The following is a 15,653-nucleotide window of genomic DNA, read 5'->3' on the forward strand; positions in this document are numbered from 1 at the left end:
AGAGGAACAGTTCGACCACCTTGCCTTGAAGCAGCAGACAGTGAATAATGACTGCTGGAAATACGGATTGAGGACCATGTCACTGCTTGTCAGATGTCTACAACTGGGATATGTGCCAGAAATGCAGTCGAATTTGTGCTCTTTGTGAATGTGCCATGGGTCTATTACTCCCTTAGCAGTAAAAGCCATTGTGATGCACTGGGTGATCCACCTGGGGAGTCTGAGTTGTTATTGGATGACCTCTCATATATACTGCTTCAGATACAAAAAGCTAGGAAGAGACCTGGAAGGGCTTTGTTTTATCCAGGTAAAAAGCCAATGTGCGATAAACATCGAGGGTGTGGAGTCTCCTCTCATCTCTGTGTGCATGTGGCTTTGGGAAAAAAAACTAGCAGGTAAATAGATTGGTTCATGTGGAAGTCAGAGACCACCTTAGAGAGGAACTTAAGGTGCAGTCTAAGCTAGTCTTTGCCCTTGTAGAAAGCTGTGTATGGTGGATATGTGACCAACACATTTAGTTCATCTATCCTCCTGACAAAAGTGCTGACCATTAAAAATGCTGCCTTTGCTGATAGGCACAGAAAATAACATGATACCAAGGGCTTAAAAGGAGGGTCCATAAGCACAGATGACATTAGATTCAAGTCCAGGAAGGCATTAGTTCTCTGAACAGCAGAAACAATCAAGACCTTTCAAGAAACTGGTCATGATGGGGTGAGTAGAGACAGTTTTATTCAAGGATTAAAAGCTGAACTAGCCAGTAGATGCACCCTGACCTGAATGCTAAACCCAACTCAAGTTTCAAAAGATATTGAAGGATTGTCTGAATGCTAGTCTGTGTGGGAGAATTCCGCTTACTCAGGTAAGTAGCTCTGTTGCAATGTTTGCTACTAATAATAAGAACATTCTGGACAGCTGCTGAGCAATGTGCTTTCTCCATACTCAGGCACTAATGTGAAGTGCAGCACTTGAGGAGTTGGATGCAGCACTCATCCATGGTGCTGCACCGGGAGGTCTTTGGTCACTGACAACAGCAAGGGCTGCTGAGATGTCAGATTATGGAGGTCTGAATGTGTCTGTCTCAGCAAGTCTGGAGCTATAAGGATCATTCTGTTGTGATCCTGTGTGAGTTTGATAATGATTCCAGGAATCAGAGGTACTGGTGGGAATGCATAGAGGAGGTTCCTGTCCCACAGAAATAGGAAAGCATCCAGTATTGACCTGGGCTGAGACCTGCTCTGTAGCACAAAGGGGGACACTTCCTGTTCTGATGGATTGCAAATAGGTCCACAGATTGAAAAACCTCCTGGGACAAACATCCAAGCCAGAATATTTGTGTTGAGAGATCATTTGTGGTCTAAGCTGAGGGATCTGCTCAGATGACCCACTAAACCATTTTGAACCCCTGGGATGCATTTGACCGAGCTTTGAGTACACCAGTTCATAACTTGATTGTCTCCTGGTGAAGGCTGTTGGACCTGGCACCACCTAGCTTGTTCACATAAAACACCACTGTTGTCAGTGAGAACCTACACCATCTTGCCTTGGATATCAGGCAAACTGCTGCAATCCACAAAATATCGTTCTCGACTCCAAAATGTATATGTGGAGCCTGGCTTCAAGGAAAGTCCAAAATCCTTGCACCATGATGTGCTTTTTATTCCATGGCCAAGGTGTACGTTACCAGAGTCATGGAAGGGAAAGGGGTCAAGAAGGGAATTCCTCTGCATACATTGTCTTGGCTCATCCACCGGTCCAGAGACAAGAACACAGTATCTGCAATATGAACCAGCTTATCAAGATGGTGAACCTGAGGACAATATACCAAGTTGAGCTTAGTCTGCAGACCTCTGAAGTTTCACTTTGGTGTGAGAGACTACCATGTGACCTCGGATCCGGGAGTAATCCTTTACAGTAGTCTGGGAATGCCTCTTGAGAGAGACACACAGGTATCACAGAGTTCAAAACCTTGAAAGAGGCAGCAATGCCCTGGCAGATGTTGAATCCAGAACTGCCCCAAGGAATTCTAGCCCTTGGATATCTGAAAAAATTGACATATTGCGGTTAGTTGCAGGCCAAGTGCATTGAGAAGACACTGTTAGATGAACGGTGGCCTGAATCTGGTGTCTGAAGCAGCCCCAGACCAGCCAGTCATCCAGATAAGAATACACATGTACATCCCCTTTGCAAAATGTAGCCACTGCCACGCACTTGAGAAAAACCCTTGGTGCTGACAGAACTTCCTGTGGTCAGGGTGGATTGCCACATGGAAGTAGACATCCTTGTAAGTCGAGAGCAGCATATTGGTCTCTTGGATCTAAGGAAGGGATAATTGAGGCCAGATAAACCATCCAGAACTTTATCGTTGTGATGTATCTGTTCAGATTATGAAGGTCTAGGAGTAGTATGAACCTCCTTTGGCCTTGGAGTAGCCTTATAATGACCCTCAGGAATTCTATTATTCACCACACCCACACTACTGTTCAACCCCCACAGACAGACCATGTTATTTTCATTCCATTCTGAGGCAGATAGTGCCATGGATGAGTGACCAGGTGCTGATAATCTAGATGGCTGCATCAGTGACGAGCAAGTATCCTCCCCCTGAAGCAAAGACAGCAGTGGTACCTACAGGCATAATAAGGCTCTAGCTGTGGCATAAGCCTCTGGCATAATCGGTATCTGTAGTGATCAGGGAAGACTTTTCTGTCACCACCAGAAAAGTAGCTGGTCTGATTCCCTGAGCCTCAAAGACGATTATCCCGGAGACCAGGATATTCTTTGGCCTCTTTCAGCTGACATAGCTGGGAGAGCACTTCAGAAAGGAGTCTTCTAGAGCTTTCTTTATATGATCAAGGGGGCTCTGAAGCCACCATAAGGTCAGCCTCCATGAGGATACATTGGTGGTGTTCCTCCCTCAGCTTCTCCATCCTAGTCTTGAAGCCGCAACAGACTGAGCACCTGTCTGTAATGTGGCTTTCACCCAGGAACTTGACGCAGTGGGAATCAGAGTCATTAAACAGGCATAGCCTTCCTGCAGCCTGAGCAAGGTTTGAATCCTTGGGACCTAGGAATAAGTTACCCTGGTACTGGGCGGGATCTGGAGACACACCAGATTGGAAACCTCCTCCACCCCAAAAAACCAACAGGCTAAACCAAAAGAAATAAGCTTAAAATTTTATATTAATAAAACCCTAAAAGAAAATAAAACTCCAGAGAACTTTTTGACCACCACTAAGTAGATTGAGTAGTTGTTCACAGGGACCACCAATGCTCCAACCCTGGATGGTAAGAAGGAACTGGAGGGGTGAGACATTTCCGCCCTTTATACCCTCACTTGCAGCATGAGGAGGTTGGTGGTGGGTTGTGCTGCCCCTAGAGGTACTACGGGGAAAACCAATGCAAGAGGAGCAGCACAACCTAGTGGACACGTGCAAGCACTTGAAGAGGAACTAAAAAATTGAGGCTAAAGGGGCTTTGAAATTTTCCCTTCCTCTGCCTAATGCATTATGATATTAATATCCATTAGTTTTCAAATTAACATGAACCCTATATTTTAATTAATATTTTCATTTTAAAAGTCAGATTACCAAAACATCAACTAAAAAACAAACATAATTGTTATCACCTGCCTGCACCATAAGGGGTACAAGGTGGATGAGATAATATATTTTATTGGACCAATTTCTGTATTGGTCCAATAAAATATATTACCTCACCCACCTGATCTCTCTAATATACTATGACCAACACTACTACAAGAATGCCGTATTATGTGGAACTTATTCTGTCCATTTATGCAGTTAGTTTATGTTCTATTTTTTTTAACCTTATTCTTAACCATTCTGTTTCTTTGGAACCTACATTGCATCATAGAGAACGCTACTAAGTAACGTCAGAGCTACAGACACAGAGTCAAGGATAAATCAACCAGACACCAATTATTTTGCATTGAACAGTCACATACCATACTGCAATGTAGTCATTCACTGGTTCAGTTTGGAGTAAGGTAAAGTTGATATAAATCCCATGGCCTTGAGGGACAGAAATAAACCATGTACAGTCCTTTGAATTTGGATATTCATCTGGAAATCCTGGGGAATAAACTGTACCATTCGGAGAGGTTACATTATAGCCACAAGGAGCTGAAAAGAAAACAAATGAAAATGTAACAGGAGGAATACATTTATTGTGGTTAAAAATGGAATAGAAAAATGGCCCAAAATTTTAAAGGTTCTGCAGAACAAAATAATCAAAGTCTCTACAAGAACAATTTTCCTTGGTTGGATGCCTTTCAGTGATAAGAAGATTAATATTTCTAAGAAATAACTTATTCCTGATGTCTTTCATAGTATGTTGCTTAAAACTCATCAGGACCTATTCAAAATACTGTATTGCTTAAGTACAGCATTCGTTAAATGAAGTTATGACACATTTTTAAAAATTATTTTTTCCTGTTGTACTTAATCTCTGGAAATCAAGGGAAAAAACACGCACAACACACAATCTACAGACCACCACACCATGAAAAAGCATCCTCCCCCAGAATGGAACCTTGAACAGAACAAGTACAGAATTCCTAAGGAATGTTAAGCACCGATTGTGCTTCCACTACCACCACAAATGCCAATTTGTTTCCCTCCATTTTCCATTTTTTCCCCCATTCTTTAATTGCAGTTTGTGTGTTCATTACTCTTTTATGTTTAAAAATGAAATGAAGCGACAAGCATAAATTAGCATATACTTGCACAATGAAATTCTAAGGCGAGTTTGTAACAGGGAAGTGTGTTTAACTTCTTTAAAAGCAGTGAATATTTAGAATTGTGCCCTGTGTTTGGTCTGCATCTTGGGAAACGAATGACAGCGATTATGGATATAGGGAGGATCTGCTCACCATATGTGGCTAGAATTGTCAATTAGTAGAAAATAAGAGTGAGGTTTAATTACACATTTTATTTTGTGGTGTGTACACATATATGCAAGAGGCAAGTTCTCTTTTTGAATCTCCACCCTACATATACATCTTCACATTTTCAAGCACCCCTATAGATCCTGAGTTGCAATGACACTCCCTCCAGTCCAGGAGAGTTGGACATATCTCCTTTCAGAGTCAAACTATTCTAGGGTGACCAGACATCCCATTTTTAAAGGGACAGTCTCATATTTAAGCCCCGTCCCAATTCCAATCCCTTCCCCAAAGTCCCCACCCCAGCCCTGCCTCTTCCCCACCTCCTCCCGTGAGCACACCACATTCCTGCTCCTCCCCCCTCCCTCCCAGCGCTTGCTGTGCAAAACAACTGTTTCATGGTGGCAAGTGCTGGGAGCTAGCGGGCAGAAGCGGAGACGTGGCATGCTCAGGGGAGAAGGAAGATGTGAGCTGGGGCAGGGGGATGGGGCGGGAAGCTGCCAGTGGGTGCTCCAGCCCCGGAGCACCCACAGAGTCAGCCCCTATGTCTTCACACACACCCCACCCTGGGTCCTGCCCCCAGGGAGCATGGGGCTGCTCTGTCTCCTAGGCACCCTCCACTGCTAAGCCATCTCTCTGGCAGGTTTGCTGAAGCCCCTGCAATCAGGTTCCTGGGTCCTGGTCCACACTGCATCCTAGGGCTTAACCCCTTCTTGCCTGCACATTAGTGGAGGAAAGGAGGTGTCTGGGTTATGTTTCTGGCCAGCAGCAGCCTGGAAGTGTTAGCTGCCTTTCACCACTGTGTGGGCAGGAAAGGACAAGCTGCTACAGCCACAATGCGGAGGGTGGAGGGTGGGGGTGAGAAAGAGATGAGCTCTGCAAAGACACGAGCCCGATCATCCCTTCCTCTCCCACTCCTCCACTGTGACTGGAAGCAGTTCCCATTCCCTCCTTCATGCACAGTGTGGAAAGGCTGCTCCTAGCCACATTCTGATGTGAACCCTAGCAGAAATCTGGGGAGGGAGAGCATGTGACCCTGCGTCCTCCCCGCACACACATGTTGCCTCAGGAAGACATGGTGCCACGTATCAAGAGAAGCGGATCCATCCTGGTGGCCCAGCCAGGCATGGAAGGCAGAGAGCGCCGGGTAAGGAGGGTCGGGTTGGTTGATCAGACACACCTACACACACCCACATTCACACACACACACACACACACACTGTGTGAGAGAGGTACATGGGAATGTGTGTGTGTGTGTGTGTCACCTCTCCCCAAGCGAACCCTAAAGTCTTAAGGATAAGAAGATAAAAAAAAGAATCCAACTCAGCAGTATTTCTTTTTAACAGGGGCTCAGTCAACTTGATGTTAATTTGGATGTTTGTATTGCATAGTTCTGATTGATTGCCGTTGAACTTGCTTGAATATGAATAATTTTACCAGGTGTCCCTTATTCAGCATAGGAAAATATGGTCACCCTAATCCATGTTATTATGGATGTAGGAGGAAGAGGCAAGAGGAGGATGTCTCACTCACTGTATGGTTTGAAAATAGTGTGATGTTAGGGCAGCTGGAGGATCTGGCCAGTAGAGGAGTAACCTTGGTTGGCTTGCCCAGTGTAAAAGGGGTTTGGTTAAATGCCCTTGCTTCTGGTTGGTTCCTGGTTCCCTAAATAACCCCCAAAGGCAGCTGACAGACTCTGTCAGCCATAGGATTGGGGCTACACACAGATAACTGAAAACCAGACCTCCAGCCTTACGCTAAGCATAAACCGCCTGGTCCAGAGAATCTGGTCTGCTGTCTCCACAGTGTTCCCTGCCTCTGATGATTTAAGGAGCTTTAGAAAGCTTGGAAGATTTCTATGTTCAAATATAATTCCTGACACTAATATAATTTCAAGAGTAGAATCCTTTAAGTTACATTTTAGCTTATATTTTAAAAAAAAGTTATTTGCTTTATACAAAAAATATTCAATGTGTAATTGACTATTATATTGCAATAAATGTATAGGTTATGCTTTTCTATGCTTTCTGGTTCAAAACGTTTTTTTATTATTTTGTCTTCACTGTTCAGTCACAGTTTATAAAGCAGACGAAGCTTTAGTTCAATAAAGATCACCCAATTCTTCCTTTACTCTTGTTATTCAGATCTGTCAATAAACTGTCAAAGCTAACAGAAATATATTATAATGTACATGGCAGAGGGGCATTGCTGGCACATGATGCACAGATTGACAGAGCCAGAAGAGTACCCAGAAGTCACCTACCACAGGATAGGCCCAACAAAAAAATAACAGAACGCCACTAGCCATCACCTTCAGTCCCCAACTAAAACCTCTCCAGCGCATCATCAAAGATTTACAACCTATCCTGAAAAATAATCCCTCACTCTCACAGATCTTGGGAGACAGACCAGTCCTCGCTTACAGACAGCCCTCCCAACCTGAAGCAAATACTCTCCAACAACCACACACCAAAAACACTAACCCAGGAACCTATCCTTGTAACAAAGCCCGATGCCAACTCTGTCCACATATTTATTCAAGGTTTCAGAGTAACAGCCATGTTAGTCTGTATTCGCAAAAAAGAAAAGGAGTACTTGTGGCACCTTAGAGACTAACCAATTTATTTGAGCATAAGCTTTCGTGAGCTACAGATCACTTCATCGGATGCTTATGCTCAAATATATTTATTCAAGTGACATCATCATAGGACCTAATCACATTAGTCATGCCATCAGGGGCTCTACCAACGTGATATATGCCATCATGTGCCAGCAATGCCACTCTGCCATGTACATTGCCAAACCGGACGGTCTCAACGCAAAAGAATAAATGGACACAAATATGTCATCGGGAATTATAACATTCAAAATCCGGTAGGAGAACACTTCAACCTCTCTGGCCACTCAGTAAAAGATTTAAGGGTGGCAATTTTGCAACAGAAAAGCTTCAGAAACAGACTCCAGTGAGAAACTGCTGAGCTTGAATTAATTTGCAAACTAGATACCATTAACTTGGGTTTGAATAGAGACTGGGAGTGGCTAGGGCATTACACATATTGAATCTATTTCCCTAAAGTTAAGTATCCTCACACCTTCTTGTCAACTGTCTAAATGGGCCATCTTGATTATCACTACAAAAGTTTTTTTTCTCCTGCTGATAATAGCTCATCTTAACTAATTAGCCTCTCACAGTTTGTATGGCAACTTCCAACTTATCTGTATGTATATATATTTCTTCTTACTATATGTTTCATTCTATACATCCGATGAAGTGGGCTGTAGCCCACGAAAGCTTATGCTCTAATAAATTTGTTAGTCTCTAAGGTGCCACAAATACTCCTGTTCTTTTTGAAGATTACTTCAGTTAACACTGAAGTACCATCAAGCTTTTGAGAGGAACATGGCTATTTTAAAATATACAATCTCAGTACTAATTAGTTTAGGTAGGAAGTGAAGTTCACCCTCAATACAAAAAGACAACATAAAGTCCAGGCACTACTTTAATGTCACTGGAGCCCTATTTCAAGGGCTTCTGTGGTGCATCAGTCCTGTGCTGGCTCTATTCACTATCATGAATTGCACCCAAAATGAATATATAGCAAAAATCTGCAGATGGGGTTTAGATAGAACGATTTATGTTTGATTTTGCAAGGCAATTAGGGATAACACCTCCTGTAAAAATTGCAATGGGATCCTTAACGAACAGTAGTATTAAAGACTTTTGTTTTAAGGCGGCATCTTTTTGCTATGTTTGTACAGCACTAGTACAATAGGGCTCTGGCCTCTCGGTGTTACCAACTTATAACTAATTATAACTAAACTAATAACAATAAATAATAATAATAAAGTGTCATTCTAAAGATGGCACTTACAACAGTAAATTGCCCACTTACACCATGCTGACACTACTGTACAATACTGTACAGTATTTTTTTTACAGGCCTTTCCTCCAAGTACAGTGGAACATGAGCTAATTATCAGTTGCTAAATGCAATTATGTCTCCTAACAGTTAGTTAAATATCAATCCCCCAAAGAGTTCCTCAATATTAATTCCATTGCATTAGATAGCCATCTCTTATAGGGCCAGAAAACAGCAAACCCTTTGGTGGATGTAATTAACAGGTTTCACTGTACTGACCAGGAAAGATCAGAAAAGCATATTCTATGGTGGGAAAGCTGCAGAGCTTAAAATGCTCCAGATTTTTTTTTTAATTATTCCTCACGTTACTTAGAGGTGTCAGGAAATGTTAAGCAGTGATTGCTTATTGAACTGATATTTCTATGGGACTGATCCTGAATTGTGTAGGGGAAATGCTAAGATCCTTATTCAAGCAAATACCCTGACTCAGTGGGAATTACAGTAAATGTAAGTATATGGGTACTGACACTGTTACATATAGTAAGTAATCATGACCAAATTTTCAAACAGGAGCTGTTAGTGCTTTCCATCTCTGAAAATCAGAACTTTTATTTAGGTGCCTAAATATGAATGTAGATACCTATCTTTAGGCATTGAAAATACTGGCATTTGTACTCTAAAAAAGTCTCACTGGCCAAGGCCAATCTCACTTCTATCATAAATGTGAACTAGATTTTTATTAATTTATTTGGGGGAGGGGGGGGTTCTACAAAGGGTTTCATGTTTACCCTTAATTTCAGTCAGATCCTTTTTTTAGACTCTTCTTCACCACCACTGGAGTAGATGGAGCTTTTTCATGAATAACAGCACTTTGAAGTTGACATGTTTTATTTTTTTAATGCCATACAGGTTAGACAAAACAGAGATTACTAATGATTTTTTTCTTTTCTAGTAAACAAAATCTGAAAGATATGTCATAGTTCAAACAGAAGTTATGGGCTTGAAGGTGAGGTTACTCACCTTGTGCAGTTCTTTGAGTAGTGTGTCCCAGTGGCTAATCCACTTCAGATGCGCCTGTGCCCTGTGCCTTTGATTGGAGATTTTTGGTAAAAGTTCTGTTTGGCCTGTGCATGCACCTCACACCCTCCTACTGTCCCACACCAAGGCTATATGAGGCTGCATGGGTGAACCACCCCAGTTCCTTTTCCAACACAAAGTCCCACCAGGAAGATCTGAAGCAGAGGGGAAGGAGGGGAGCACCCACAGAGGTACACAGCTCAAAGAACTCCAGTTACTGCACAAGTTGAGTAACCTCTTCTTCGAGTATTGTCCCTGTGGGTGCTCCAGTTCAGGTCACTCCTGAACAGTACCCCATTAAGATTTGGAACAGAGTTCGATACAGAGGAGAGAACTGAATTGCCTACTCCAGCATCTGATCTTGAAGATGGAACTAAGGCATGATCGTTACAAAAAGTATGAACAGAAGACAAGTTGGTGCTCTAAGGATGTCTTGAATTGGTAAGTCTTTAAGTAAGGCTATAGATAGTGCTCTTCTGGAATGTGCTATCACTCTTGAAGTAGGCTGAACATGAGTTCAGTTGTAACAGATTTTAATACATCTGGAGAACCACTTTGATAATCTATTTTGAAATTACCAATCCCATGTTTCTGTCAGCAATGGATACAAATAGTCTAGGAGATCTTATAAATGTTTGGACCTCTCTAGATAAAAGACCCTCCTGACATCTAAGATATGGAATATAGCTTCCTGAATAGTCTGGTGTGGTTTGTGGGCAGGAATGGCATATTGATAGTTTAATATGAAACTAAGATGATACTTTGGGAAAAAATCTTGGATAGGGCTCTAGTGACACTTTCTTTCTGGTGAATACCATAAATGGGGGGTCTGCCACTAAAGCCCCCAATTCTCCAACCCTTTGGGCAGGCATCCTGGCCACCAAGAAAGCTGTCTTCATTGATAAATCTAATAAAGAAGATGCAGCTCATGGCTCAAAAGGATGTTTCATGAGGCAACTAAGAATTAGATTCAGGTCCCAGGTGGGAGCAGAATCTCTAATTTGAGGGGAGAGACTTGATAGACCTCTTAGGAATCTTACTGTTGTAATCTTACCGTGGTTGAATGAGCAAAGACTGAAAAAAAACTCTATGGATGAGTGAAAAGCTGTTATTGCAGTTAAGTGGACCATAATGGAATTCACAGAATGCCCCAGTGCTTTCAGTTCCAACAGGTAATCCACTACCACAGGAAGAGAAGAGTGAGTTGGCAAGATCCAACAACGGTTACACCAAAGATGGTATAGTTTCCACTGTGGAGATAACTATGTCTTGTAGCTTTTTTCTACTATTTAATAAAATGTGTTATACTTCTGATGAACAGGGTATCTCTACTCCTGAAAACAAAGGACTGATCAGAAGCCCCGATGGAGGGCGGGAGGTGAGTTTGGTTAGAAGTGAGTTTGGTTAGAAAAGGATTTCAAACTTGTCTCAGCCACATTGGTGCAATCAATATGACCATGGCCCGATCTCATCGAGAATCTTCAACAATAATGGTGTCAGTGGATATGCCTAAAGAAGACCCACGAGATAAGAATAATGTCTCCTAGTGAATGGGGATCAAGACTCCCTCTGGAGCAATACCTGATACATTTTGCGTTGGCTGCTCTGCCAAACAGATCAATCTCTGGGAACCTCCATGCTATGAATCTTGGGTTGAAGACACAGGAATCTAACTCCCACTCATAATTTAGGAAGAAATGTCTGCTGAGGTTTTCTGCCATGGTGTTCTGAATACTGGGGAGGCAAGAAGCTGAGATGACTATCTGGTTGGCTCTGGACCAATTCAAGAGCTTTATCACTTCAGCATGGAGAAATGGGAAACATACTCCTTCTTGTTGGTTGATACAATACCTTCCTGCCACATTGTCTGTCATTATCTTTACTAACGTGGATCTGATTAGAGGTAAAAGGTATAGGCAAGCCTTTCTCTCTGATCTAAATTCCAGAAGATTGACGTGTAGAAGTTGCTCTCGTAGTGGCTGTGTCCTCTGCATTTTCCAGATGTGATCCCTCACCCCAATAGTGAAGCATCTGATGTTATCATAGAATCAAAAAATCATAGGACTGGAAGGGACCTTGAGAGATTTTCTAGTCCAGTCCCCTGCACTTAAAGCAAGACTAAGTATTATCAAGACCAACCCTGGCAGGTGTTTTTCTAACCTGCTCTTAAAAATCTCCAGTGATGGAGATTCCTCAAACTTCCTAGGCAATTTATTACAGGGCTTAACCACCCAGATGGTTAGAAAGTTTTTCCTAATGTCTAACCTAAACAGTTCTTGCTGTAATTTAAATCAATTGCTTCTTGTCCTATCCTCAGAGGTTAAAGGAAACTCTTTCACCCAAGCTGCCTTCCACTTTCAAATTCTCAACCAATTTCAAATTCTCAACAAATCTAGAACAGCCTCTCCCCTAGTGGTTTTCTCCACCTTCTGAAATAAAAAAAATTGTCTGCAATACAGTCCAAGAACTTGCTGGATAATCTATGTCCTGCCATGTTATTTTTCCAGTGGATGTCTGGGTAGTTGAAGTCCCCCATCACCACCAACTTCTGTGCTTGGGATGATTTTGTTCGTTGTTTATAAAAAGCCTCATCCACACCTATTCCTGGTTAAGTGGTCTGTAGTCGACTCCTAGAAGGACATCACCCTTGTTTTTTACCCTTTTTATCGTTAGTCAGAGACTTTGAACAAGTCTTTCTCCTATTTCCATCTCAACCTCAGTCCAGCTGTATACATTTTTGATATATAAGGCAACACCTCCTCCCTTTCCCCCTGCTTGTCCTTTCTAAGCAAGATGTACCCTTCTGTACCAATATTCCAGTCATTATTATCCTGCCAAGTCTCTGTGATGCCAACTATGTCAAAGTTCTGTTTATTAGCTAGCATTTTTAGTTCTTCCTGCTTATTCCCCATACTTCTTGCATTAGTATACTGTCATCTAAGATACTGATTTGATTTCCCCTCCATTTTCTCTCTTATCTCTCCCTTATTCCTGCTATACCGGCCCATGCTCCCCCCAAATTCTGACCCTTCTCCCATGTCTCCATATGTTTTACTTAACCGTGAGCTTTTGTATCCTGCCCCCATTAAACCTAGTTTAAAGCCCTCTTCACTAGGCTATCGCTATGGTGGAAAGATTCTGAAAGAATGGACCAACTGCACAGGTTTTGGTTGGGTCCTTCCACCAATAGAGTGACTGTACAATCCATTGGGAAACAGACACTAACTTCCCTATATTGTACTTGCTTGGTTTATAAACAATTCAAAGACATCACGGGAGACTTAGGAGATGTAATTGGGCATGCTGCACAGATGCAAACTGACATGTGCTCCCAGAGGCTGAAGATAATCTCTTACTGTTACTTGAAGACTTCCCTGAATCCTTGAGATAAGACTTGTTAGTGCGAGAAATCTGCTGGAAGGGAGGTATGCTGTGCATGTCACTGCATAAGGGGGTGCTCCTATGGAGTCCAAATGCTGTACTGGAGTCAAAACAGACCCCTCTTTTGTGCAAAAGAGATCATATCATCTTTATGGCTTCCAATACTTCCTATGAAAATCTGCCCCAATCAACCAATTACCAGATATGGGGAAACAATTATACCCAGAGGCCATAGCTGGGCAGCAATTACCAACAGAGTCTTTGAGAATAGGCTTAGGGAAGAACATAGGCCAAAAGGCAGCACCCACTAATGGTAGTGTTCATTGTTGATTAGAAAATGAAGAAATATCTTGTGTGAAATATGAATAGTGACATGTGTGTCTTGTAGGTCAAGGGTCACAAACCAATCTCCTAAATCTAATGAAGGTATTATTGCTGCCAGGGTCACCACCCTGAATTTATATAATCCCAACTATACATATAAAATGCTGCATTCTAAATTATCTGATACCACTCGAAGTTCTCCCTAGGGAAGAAAGAAATCTTGGGATCATTGTGGATGGTTCTCTGAAAACATCCACTCCATGTGCAGCGACAGTCAAAAAAGCTAACAGAATATTGGGAATCTTTAAGAAAGGGCTATATAATAAGACATAAATATCATATTGCCTCTCTATAAATCCACGGTACACCCACATCTTGAATACTATGTGCAGGTGTGGTCACCCCATCTCAAAAAGTATAGAGTGGAATTGGAAAAGGTTCAGAAAAGGGCAACACAAATTATTAGGGGTATGGAATGGCTTACATATGAGGAGAGATTAATAAAATGGGGACTTTTCAGCTTGGAAAAGAGACAGCTAAGGGGGGGATATGTTAGAGGGCTATAAAATCATGTCTGATGTGGAGAAAATAAATAAGGAAGTGTTATTTACTCCTTCTCATAACACAAGAACTAGGGGTCATCAAATGAAATTAATAGGCAGCATGTTTAAAACAAACAAAAGGAATTCCCCCCTCCCCCACAAAATGCACAGTCAACTTGTGGAATTTCTTTCCAGATGTTGTTGTGAAGGCCAAGACTATAACAAGCTTAAAAAAAGAACTAGATAAGGTCATGAAGGATGGGTCCATCAATGGCTATTAGCCAGAATGGACAGGGATGGGGTCTTTAGCCTCTGTTTGCCAGAAGCTGGGAATTGGTGAGAGGGGATGAATCACTTGATGATTACCTGTTCTGTTCATCCCCAGTGGGGCACCTGGCATTGGCCACTGTCTGAAGACAGGATCCTGGGCTAGATGTACCTTTGGTCTGACCCAGTATGCTGTTCTTATGATGTGATCTTGTGCAGAGAAGGGAAACCTGTGCTAAGATTTGAATCCTTTTCAGCATATTCCAATGGGGGGAGAGAGATAACTGTTCTGCTTTTATTATAGATGAGAGTGAGCATGGTACTCTAGATTATGGGGTGGAGGGGTCAGTGACAAAGTAAATCTTGGTGTAGATAACAATCCAGTACCAGTTAACAGAGGGTACTCCAGCTCCAAAGATACTATTAGGGCCTTAGAGTATCTAAATTCTTGCAGTACCCACAGCTTCAGAGATGGGCTGAGCGAGAACATGTGGAAGACGGCTTTGGTTCCAAGGTAACTGGCACCAAGCGACTGGCAAGGGAATGAGTTGACTCTGATTCCATCAGTTGACTTCCATGTTGATGAGACTGACTGATGTTCAGGGATGAGACTAGAATTCCCCTTGGAAGAGTCTCTACAGCTCCAGGTATGGGTATGTGAGCTAGGCATCGAGTCTGTCTTTGAGAACTTCCCTGCTTTTGTGGTACCAGAATCACTTAGAGCCTCCACGGAACTCCCCTTGGGACCTGAGATCTCCACAGCCTTTTTGTGCATTGCATTTGTGCAAAGACTTTCTTTGAGGATGAGTCTTTGCCTCTTTCTGCATAGAGGCAAATGTTAAGGCTACCTTTTCTAAGGTCTTCGGTGCTATAGAAGCAATTAATGCCACACTACCACCTACATGTGTTAAGTAGCCTTCAGTGACAGAGATCTTGATGTGGCCTGGGCACTAGCTGTATTGGGAAGTCTAGGTACAGGCAGGTCCCCTGCCCCTGGATCCAAAGCCTGTCCTTAGGCTTGTTCCATCATGAGGAGTTTAAATTTAATTTCCCTATTTTGAGGGATATACCCTTGAAGGAAGTGCAGATCTTGCACTTACTGAGAATACGAGTCTCTCCAAAACAGTGGAGGCATTAAGAATGCCTTTCACCTTGTTCCAGCTCCTCTTAGATATCCTATTGGATTTTTGGCTGAACCTTTCCCCTCACCTCCTTATCTACGCACCCCCTATCCATGGCCCCACTAAGTTGTGGGACCTCCTTGTCAACCTCCTCCTAGCACTGGACAAAATGACC

General features: G+C 42.5%; 1 protein-coding gene across 1 annotated transcript in view; it reads right to left on the reverse strand.

Annotated features, from left to right (window-relative positions):
- Positions 1-15,653, reverse strand: part of CSMD1 (CUB and Sushi multiple domains 1) — a 1,960,312-nt gene that overhangs the window by 194,455 nt on the left and 1,750,204 nt on the right. Inside the window, exon 43 of the mRNA XM_074947791.1 lies at positions 3,968-4,145. Coding sequence (XP_074803892.1) covers positions 3,968-4,145 — 178 coding nt within the window. The remainder of the gene's footprint in view (positions 1-3,967; positions 4,146-15,653) is intronic.

The sequence above is a fragment of the Natator depressus genome, chromosome 3, assembly GCF_965152275.1.
Source record: "Natator depressus isolate rNatDep1 chromosome 3, rNatDep2.hap1, whole genome shotgun sequence".
Taxonomy (NCBI): Eukaryota; Metazoa; Chordata; order Testudines; family Cheloniidae; genus Natator; species Natator depressus.